This window comes from Anneissia japonica, unplaced genomic scaffold (genome assembly GCF_011630105.1).
Source record: "Anneissia japonica isolate Jap-2015-1 unplaced genomic scaffold, ASM1163010v1 scaffold287900_len82748_cov153, whole genome shotgun sequence".
NCBI lineage: Eukaryota > Metazoa > Echinodermata > Crinoidea > Comatulida > Comatulidae > Anneissia > Anneissia japonica.
In genome coordinates, this window is record NW_022730293.1 from 72,780 (window position 1) to 82,652 (window position 9,873).

General features: G+C 35.3%; 2 protein-coding genes across 2 annotated transcripts in view; one reads left to right on the forward strand and one right to left on the reverse strand.

Moving 5' to 3' along the window:
• The window catches only part of LOC117114896, an 18,264-nt gene extending 9,388 nt beyond the window's left edge, over positions 1 to 8,876 (forward strand). Inside the window, exons 7-8 of the mRNA XM_033258511.1 lie at positions 1,396 to 1,724; positions 8,668 to 8,876. Coding sequence (XP_033114402.1) covers positions 1,396 to 1,724; positions 8,668 to 8,840 — 502 coding nt within the window. The 3' untranslated portion in view covers positions 8,841 to 8,876. The remainder of the gene's footprint in view (positions 1 to 1,395; positions 1,725 to 8,667) is intronic.
• LOC117114895 (complement C1q and tumor necrosis factor-related protein 9B-like) lies at positions 2,812 to 6,590 on the reverse strand. Its single transcript, XM_033258509.1, has 2 exons — positions 6,465 to 6,590; positions 2,812 to 5,641 (listed from the first exon to the last, which is right to left on the reverse strand). Exon 2 carries the CDS (start codon positions 5,621 to 5,623, stop codon positions 4,823 to 4,825), a length of 801 nt encoding a protein of 266 aa, XP_033114400.1. The 5' UTR covers positions 5,624 to 5,641; positions 6,465 to 6,590; the 3' UTR covers positions 2,812 to 4,822.
• Positions 8,877 to 9,873: the final 997 nt, after the last annotated feature.

The window sequence follows — 9,873 nt, forward strand, 5'->3', positions numbered from 1 at the left end:
TAACTTTTCATTTTCTTGGTCAATTTTCACAAATCAAATTGCAGTTTATAGAAGCATTTAACAAGCTCGCGGTAAAAAAAAATCAAATGTGACAGACATTGAGAAGTACCCAAAATTAATAAAATAAAAACTAACACCATAAAACGAATGGTACGCATAGACTAATAATTGACGGCTGTACTCGCAACTAGTATCGGATTGTCGATGCCACAGTAAAGATCAAAGGACTGTACGCACGCGCTATGTTCGAGAGCGGAGATGTGCGTCCTTTTGTTAAATTACCTTGGTAACATACAGTAGGTCAGGACAACATAATGGTTAAGTTGGAAACGCTTTTACAGTTGGTCTTCGAACCTTAGCTGATGGTCATGTTAAACTAATAATGTACCATACTATCAAAACACTTGTAGGTGACATTACTAATGATTAATTAACCATCGCATACTACATTGTTTACATTCACCAAAACAATTTTGTTTTTATTTTCTCCTCCATCTGGATGTTTTGGGCAAAACTCATGTGCTAAAATAAAAGACAAAATTTGGTTTAAAAAAAAAAATTATTTTTACCCTCCTCTGACGATCTTTTAAAAAATAAGTTTTCCCACAAAAACAGCAGCATGAACGTACATAAACTTTTGTGTTTGTGAGACATTCAAGTATTCCTTGGCTCTGTCTGGATTTTCAGTAAGTTTGGCATTCAGGAAGTTCCATAGTATTTCCTTTCTTGAAAGCTGAACTGCAAACTAATTTTTTCACTTTGTAATGAGACAAAAGCGATGATATACAAACCTGCCAATTCTCACGTATCTTGCGGAAGTCTCATGCATTTAACTTCGACCTCACGCGAAGACTAATATTCTCGCGCATTCCAGAATTCCTTCAAATTATATTTTTTCAATGTGCTATTCTCTCAAAACAAGCATACAACACAACAATCAGCGTGAACGCCGCCTCAGCAGAAACTGAAGAAAACTAAATGGGATATCAAAGTGTCACTTTGTATCGGTGTATTCACTGTAAAGGTGTATGTTATATCGACGCTTGACTGTATTTTCCTTAAGGTTTTTTTTTTTCAAAAAATGCCCAATCTCAAGCAAATGCACAAGAAATCTCAAGCAAGCCAGTGTGAGACCCTTGACAGGTGTGGATATATACTTGTGCTAAATTTATTTGTGGTTGATGCATTAGAAAACAACATTGTATCATTACTAGAGCATCAAAAACCTATACAAAAATCGTTTGGGCTTTGTCCACAAGTCGCTGTAGCTGGACCCTGTTTTGTGCCACGTTCGCCCTAGACTCCCAGCCCAAGACCGTGCGCTCTCAATTTCCTATTTACATAACCCCTCCCCCATTTATTTGTCAGATGCAATCAAATATTATCCATGTATACTCCATGTTTTCCATTGCATATTGTAGGTCTTCGATCAATAACAAACAGATTGGACCGCCCTGTGCCAGGAATTGAAGACGTGTTTATCACCGTCTCTCTGGATGGTCCACTTATGTCTGAGAGCCTGCGACAAGAGTTGAACCCATTGGTTATTAAGATAGCGTCTGCAACGAATTTGCCTGACAAGCCGTTGTCCTACGAGCAGCTGGATGAGAAGTGTCTTCCGGTCTATTGCATGTACAAGTTTATGGGGGATCCGCCTCACATTACCAGTGGGAAGGAACATGGGAAAAATTCATATTGGGAAGACACTAACGTTGTTTTATTAGGTAAGTATTAAAGTGTGATGTTTTTTAGAGCCGGACACATACGATTCAATATAGAATGCAATGCGATAAGGCTTGCACAACAGATCATTTTTTTTACTGAAGATCTGCTCAGAGACAATTAACAGATGGTGTTGCATGGCTGACAGGGGAAATGGAAATGTCAGTTAAGACATAGTGTGCCTGGCTTTGATCCTCCTGTCAGCAATTAATAGTACTTTACCTAAGAGTCAGCTCTTTTTTTGGCATCGCAAAGGACATCACAAACATAGCACTTTCGTTTTGTTTCGTATCTTTCTTTATTCTAGATAGATCATTCAATTCACTGTACTTGCCTCACCATCAGGTCCATATTTGAAGCTTAAAGCCCAGCTCCGGAGGAAAAAAAAATGTTGATGTGTCAAACCACTGATTCAAAAAACATATTTGATGAAAAAACGGTTAATGAGATACAGATTTTCTAACATAACCACATTTTTTTTATAATAATTCACTTTATATAAACACGTAGACACTTGAATCACCCATGGGTGTTTTTCATCAAGGCCATGCAAGGCCATACATAAATAGAAAAGAAAAAAATTATTGGAAACAAAATGAACTAAAGAAAACAATATAAACATAATATCTTTACTGCCAGTGAAACTATTCCCCGCCGGACACCAACCCGGTATTTCTAAGTTTCAGGGATGACGATGGATAAAATCAAAAATTTTTATGAATACTTTGCTTTTCGAATTTGGAATTAACATGTTCAATTTTACTTCATATCTAAACATCAGCTATGAAAATTTTTTTTTTTCAAGCTTTGATTTAAAAAAAAAATCCTCGACGTAGTACTAAATTGAAAAGGGAAAATGGCTAAAAAACCAGAAAGCAGAAAGCACCTGTAAATCGTGTATTTAAATGAAAATAGAATACAAATTTAATATCTACCTATATAACTACCTACTCACCAGTCAGCATCATCTGCACCTAGCCTGAATATCATTCTGATTTGCCCAATCACACTTGTTATACCGGCCCTGGCCTGCCTAAACTATGGCCGCTTCCGACTGCTCCCTTTGTCACTTCCTCCTTTGTGTCGTATACAGTAAGATGTCAAAATTGACCGCTATCATAGTGACTTTGGCGACCCAAGTTCGGTTTATGTTCAGATATGAAGATGAGTTGGCCCAGGTCCCACATTGCATGACCTGAGCCGGCCTAAAGTCGGATTAAGTTTAGGTCGGCTTTGGGCGGGCTTAAAATTTATTGATTGTTCACACTTAAAAAAGGCGGGCCTAAGACGGCCCTGAGCCAACATAGCTATTAGTGTGACTGGGCTCTAATATGCCTATTTTAATAATATTTTTAGATTCTTAAATACTACTTCCTTTTATCTAAATGAATTTAAGTTTAAAATGTCTTTTGAAAACAAATAAATTCTAACAAATTAATTTAATTGTAATATACATTTAGCATAAGAAAAGAATTAATTATCTTAAAATATTTTTGCATTTCGTTTTTTTGGACTGACAGCCTCTATAATCTGCATAAATTCATCATTTTGCAACTGATTACACCAAACAGAAAGAATATATTAATAAATACCTGAAATCACACGTTTCCCCAAGTCATATCGGTGTCAAAGATATTTGAACTAATCAACCTTATATCACATTCATTACATATTTTGGAAATTAGTTAGGCAAAATCATATGAATGTGTATCATAATGATGAAGTTTGTTACCTGCAGGGAACAGCTGAGTTAATAAAACAATAATACTATTACATATACTGTATGATCTTTGTGACAGTGTATAGAAGAAATTTGTGGTATGTTCCACATACACAACACAATATTTTCATGCCACACTGCCTGGTAATAAACTTACACAAATAATATAATACTATAGTAGAACATATAATAATAATTATAATAATAATAAAGGCTTTAATTTAATAACAGTAAAAATATCAACTGGTGTGTATAAATTAAGTTTTTTAAAAATTGGATAATATTAATAAGCAATGGTACTGTAGAAACACTTCCAGAGATTTTTTTTTAGCTTGTTGGTTTTTTATGCCTTTTAAAAAAACATCTGACTATGAAAATTGACCCAGACATCCAATTATTGTGTTTGGGTACCACAACAAATATATCTATGAAGTAAAGTTGAACTTTAATAATGTGTGGCAAACAAGCTGAGTTAAAAAAATTCACATTCACTTCCAGGGACTAGAATTCACATACGACAAAATTCACATACGATAAGATTCACTCAGGGTGCCAAAAGACTCGAGTTCACGTCCACACATGTCAAACCATACCACTATTGTATTGCACATAAACTCGCCGGCAGTGGTTGCCAGAACACAACTCTCGTCATGAAGGTTTAAGGAAGAATCCGGAAGTAATAATCAAAAAATAAATACTGTATGTTTGTTTGTGTTTCATTACGAACATGTTATATCGTCATTGCGGACTTATAAAATCCGCATACGCCTTTAAAACTAAAAGAAAATGCATACGTTTAGAGTCCGTACTGAGCCCAAAAAATCCGCAATGAAAATATAACGTGTTTATGGTTGATGGGAAATAATTATTGGTGGCACCCTTTGCCATGGTGTATGGGAAAGAACTAGAAGAAGAAGGAATAACTTAAACATAATAAAATTGTTAAACATCTCAAATAATAGCTTGAAATGTCCCCAAACTGTTTCTCTTTGTCAGGGTAATTGGGAACCCCAATAGGTTTTGCCTCTGGACAATTGGCCTCAACTGGATTTGGCAAAAAATCTGTTAAACACTTCACTCCCATACTAATGTTTTGTCATCAGTTGCCAGAGTTTGTTAGCTTTAGTGGAAATGTGTGGTTAGGTTGACATACTATACCATGAGCGTCAACATTTTGGAATGACAAGCAGTGCAACACTTATTGTACATATTTCATTTTTAGTGCTGACATCAAAGGTTTAATCATTACATATCATTTATACACCAACACACATGAGCACATGAGAATTCCATGCAATCAAAAAATGTTGCAAACGTTACATAATTCTTCACCGTCTACTTCGATGGTATACAATCCTTGATGAACATGAGGTGTTGATTCTAATTTTTGAAAAGAAGGTAGCCCAAGAAATTACAGTTGTCAAGCGCCGAACATCGCAAACCACTTCCTTTCATTAGTTTGACCTGAATCTCATCGCCTTCCTCTAAACTTAGAATTATGTTCTTCGTTGACCCAGTTTTAACAATCTCAATTCCATTCTTTACAAGTGCAATATTTGGAAACTTGGTCCAAATACTGTATGTAGAGTCATGCTCTCCAGAGTTGAATGATAAGAAGTAATGACCAGATAAAGGGCAGGTAAAGATTCCGGTGTCTTCGTCAAAGCTGCTGTTGATGTTGGTGTAAAGATGAGAGTAGAGCAGATTGACATCTGTGGCAGCATTATGAATATACATTTCATATATTGCAACGCTGAATGCGATTCTATTAGTCTTCACTTCAGTGAGCATGTGCCCTTGCTCTCCCTTCTCTCCTTTCAGTCCTAGTTCACCCTTCTCTCCTCTCATACCAAATAAGCCATCTGTTCCCTTTTCTCCCTTTGACCCATTTTGACCAGGAGGCCCTCGAGGACCACTTTGACCTGTCATCCCATCATCTCCTTTCGCGCCAATTTTTCCTGGCCTTCCACGGTCACCTTTTGGACCAATGTCCCCTCTGACCCCTTTATCACCTTTCAACCCATCTCTTCCATGCACTCCCGGCACTCCTGGGAGGCCATCCCTCCCATGCACGACGTGGCAGCACTGATTACTTGATGTGTCATCTGACGGGGTAGTTTGGGCAAAGGTTGTTTCAAGAATTACCGCATATCCAACAATCAAGATTGCAATAAAATGCATTTTAGATTTCTGTTGAAACTGTAGATAAACAGACACAAGTTTTTGATTCATTTTGGTCTAGTTCAATATTGATGCTACATCATTTTTATTTAAAGGAAATTGAATCATGCAGCACTCCTAATAATCAGTAATTAGTTCAAAATTTTCTTTTTATCTTGGTGACGTAAAGGTGGTTTTTCCTTGACGAATTTAACTATGCAACATGATATTTTTTGCCACAAAAAAAAAAGAGTGAGCACTTTGCTATTTTCCACTACATGAGCGAAAATATTCTTGGGTATGCGTTTTTCATAAACATTGTTTCCGCATTGCCATTGATGTGTCAGTGTGCCAAAATGATGCATACATTCACGAGTTCAATTCTGTGCTCACAGGCACAATAACATTTTTTCTCAAGCTCTGATTGACTGCGCATTATTTCGCTTCCCAAAAAGTAAAAACTACAGTATTCAAACTCCAAAATTTGCAGAAGCAAACCAACACAAGCAAAAAGTGAACATTATGGTGAATTTAAAGGACTCTCATATAAAAATTTAACTGTAAAACCTCGAACTGAAGTTCTGGGCTTTTTTTGCTAACTTTAGATTTGTGTTTCTTTTCGAGATGGACTTCTTTTCGAGGCCACTTTTGCAATGTAAAGAGGGTTCTTTTCAAAATGAATGCTGTAAATTCATTCGTTTAAATAATTCACTTAGTGTTAAGTTTATAGAGGATTTACACTAATGATCCTCCTTTATTAGGAAGAGTAATTGTAGTTATTTAATAATGATAACGATGATGATGAGAATGCTGCTGATGATGATAATGATGATGATGATAATTCAAAAACTTGAACACCTACCTTCACTGCATGAAACTTTTTGTAAAACTTGGTTTATGGCAAGAGATCTTGGTGTGTGTGTCAAAGTTGGTCTGCTTTTTGTTCTAAGTTAGCTGACAATACATCATGAAACCATTTCCATTTGCTGTGGAGGAGAGAGAATGTTTATCATAATTCAAATTCATGATCAAGTTCAACTAAATCAAATTTGCCAATTTTTCATTGAAATTTCAACAGAAACATCCGAGGGTCAATGTTGTAAAGAAAAAAAACACATTTTCTTTTTAAATTTGTATAACTAGCTTTCCTTTCCTCTATTATCTAAAAATGTATTGTCCTCTCAAGATGACAAAAAATTATAAAAATTTCTTAAATTGACTCATTTTGCAGTAACTTACATATTATTTACTTGAGAATAGAAATTATTGAATTTAATAAAATATTTACCCTGAATCTTATATTTGATAATGATAAATAAAGATGTAAAAAAAAACTTAACAGAGTAAATGAGTCAAAACAGGACCCCCTGTTTTTTTCAAAATTGACTATATAATTTGAATGGTTTCATCTGATAATCTGGGGTGTGGGGTGATCGGATTAAAAAAAAAACTATATAATTTAAGCTTTATAATCATCTATATATTTTTACAACACCTTATCATTTAGTATAGGAAAAAGGCTATTAAAAAATAGTGTTTTTTGGTGTATTAAACTGCTTCTGCGTCACTGAACTTTGGGGTAAACGTTCAAACTCATAAAGTAAGCTTTTTTGTCATGTCTCATTCAGATAGATTAAGAAAACAGTGATCATTTTTGAATCCATGCAAAGCGTTGACGCCTGACACTGCAGTTCTTGTTCTTGTTACCAAAATTTTAATATAAATTATGATGCAATAGAGATAACCTCGAAACTGTTTTGTGGTAAATGCTATTACCGGTAATACTACATAAATATTGAATGTTAAAGAAGGGGAATCTGCGAGTGTTAAGAACAAAGAGTTACCCCCAACTAATTGGCCTATATATATATATCGGTTAAAAAAAACATGTTTAATTTCAATGATGTTTTGATTTTTGTTATGATTTGGAATGAGTAATAATCAATGATATAAAAAAAAAGTGATCCATTTAACTTGGTGTCCTTGGACAAGGCACATTACAGGGCCAGATCCAGAGATATCCAAAAGGGGGGGGGGCCCCGAAATTTGGGAGATCGAGACAACACTGAAATAGGAGGTCCGGGGGCATGCCCCGCTAATTTTCTGTGTTCTAGACACCCGAAAAAACATTTGAGGCATTCTGGTTTATCGTTTTTTTCTTTTTCTTTCTTTTTTTTTACCTCTCAAAAGGGGGTCCCCCCTAAATCCGCCTCTGCATTATATGCCATACATACCCAATTAGGTAAAGGCAAAATAACTTTGGTTCTTCTTTAATATAGGAAATTAGGGTCCAAGGGCTCCTGAGGCAGCTGCACTGTATCATCATCCCTGGGCATGGAGTTGTTCTTAGAATCGTTTAGAAAGACTTAAAGTCAGGCTCTGGTGAAAAAAAAATTTAGGCCTATGTTGTAGAACTAATTTTTTTTAAGAGGAAAGGGTGGTTACGCCCACTTTTTCCTCCTGTTTTTAAATATTAAAAAATCTGTATCAATAAAACTATTCCCAAGTCAAACATCCTGTTTTGTGTCTTAGAAAAACTGGAGGAAAACAAATATTTAACATGTTGTAGAACTGATTTCTTAAAAGAGAACTAGCAAAATGATTTTTTGTTCTAGAGGAGATTTTTGATATGCCATTAATAATAGAATCAACATTAAAATCGTTTTTTGGCAATTGTTTATGAAGTTATAGGCCACTTATATACGATTTTACTGTGACGTCACTGGCGAAAAAGTAATTTAAAAATTGTGTAAATAGCGCTGCGTAGGGTATTTGCTGCGTACGATCTTTACGCGTATGCTGTAACCATGATTGTTGTAACTTGCATATAGGCCTATAACTGCATCAGCGGTTGTCAACAGAAGAGTTACAGCTATGGTTACAGCATGCACGCAAAGATTGTACGCCACCACTTTTTGTGTCTTAGAAAAATCAGCTGGATTTAAAAATGTGCACAAGACCTTAAATTGGAAAACAAAGACTGTAACATGCACCAAAGCTTCTCAACATCTTCATTCCATAATATCAGAATAGAAAATACATATTATTTTGTTTTGAAATTTCAGGAAATCAGGAAACTGGAAAGCTGCGGGAATATTTGAATGGTCCTCCATTGCAGATTGAAGTTCACGACCGAGATAGGACAATTAAGGAAGCCAAACTCAGGCCTACTTTATTTGGGGAGGACATGGAAGATGATAAAATAGGGAATGTAGGAATGGTAACAGGTACAAAATAATAAACAATATTAAATATATTAAGACATTTTAAAGGATATATTTTCATTGTCAAAAATGTAAAATATGTGGCTTTGATAAATTGAATTGTGTTTGCATTAAAATCAATCTACTGTAACATTATTTTTATAAAGGTGATGATGTTTTTGTATAATTTAAAGGAAGTTTAGTTAAAGTATCAAGAAATGTTTGGAATTATATATTTTATACCTTATTCCTACGTATAAAGGCCAACTCAGACAGCGTCGCCCGACGCAGCCCGACCCGATTTATCGTCGAGGACAGTCTTAAGCCGTCGTGAGAAATATTAAACATGTTTAATATTCTACTACGCGACTGCCACCGACGCACACCATCGCGTCTGTGTTTAACTCACATAGGCCCGACACGACAAATCGCGTCGGGCTGCATCGTACGACGCTGTCTGAGTTGGTCTTAAGGCGATTCGCGTATGGCAAACCCCCTTGTTTCACTGTCAAAATTCTTACTTTTTGCTACTCTTTACAGTTTTGATGCGGCATGCAGCTGGCAAAAAACGGAGCCAAATCAAATAATTCCATTTTATGGGCTTTTAAATGTTCTATCATAAAAATCTTATTCCCCATGCATTTAGCATTGCATTCACTCATACTAACCGTTATGGTAGCTTCATTTAAGTAGTAAATTTGCTTGTTTATGGACAAACAGATGAACATGATTTAAAAATTAAAACAATTGTATGTGTTGCGCGTATATTAAGATAACCTTCTGTTTTTTATCGTAATTTGTTACTTTAAGCCTCGTCTGATACGCGAGAACATATGTGGCTAAGACAAGCCAAACCAGTCACTCGTCGCAAATCATGTCTCCAAGATAATGGCCAAAACATGCTGAAAAGTCAAAATTTTTGAAATCAATTTTATTGCACAACACTTACATTTATATAATTATCTATACATCATGATATGCTGTTATTTTTCCCGTTTTCAATGTTAAAACAAAAATTTGTAACAATTTGAAGATGGTTTCTGTTTGAAAAATGCTAAAAATCATCTT

What these genes read in the sequence shown, in the direction of transcription:
- LOC117114895 (XM_033258509.1), bottom strand. Translation starts at nt 5,623, where the DNA reads ATGCATTTTATTGCAATCTTGATTGTTGGATATGCGGTAATTCTTGAA.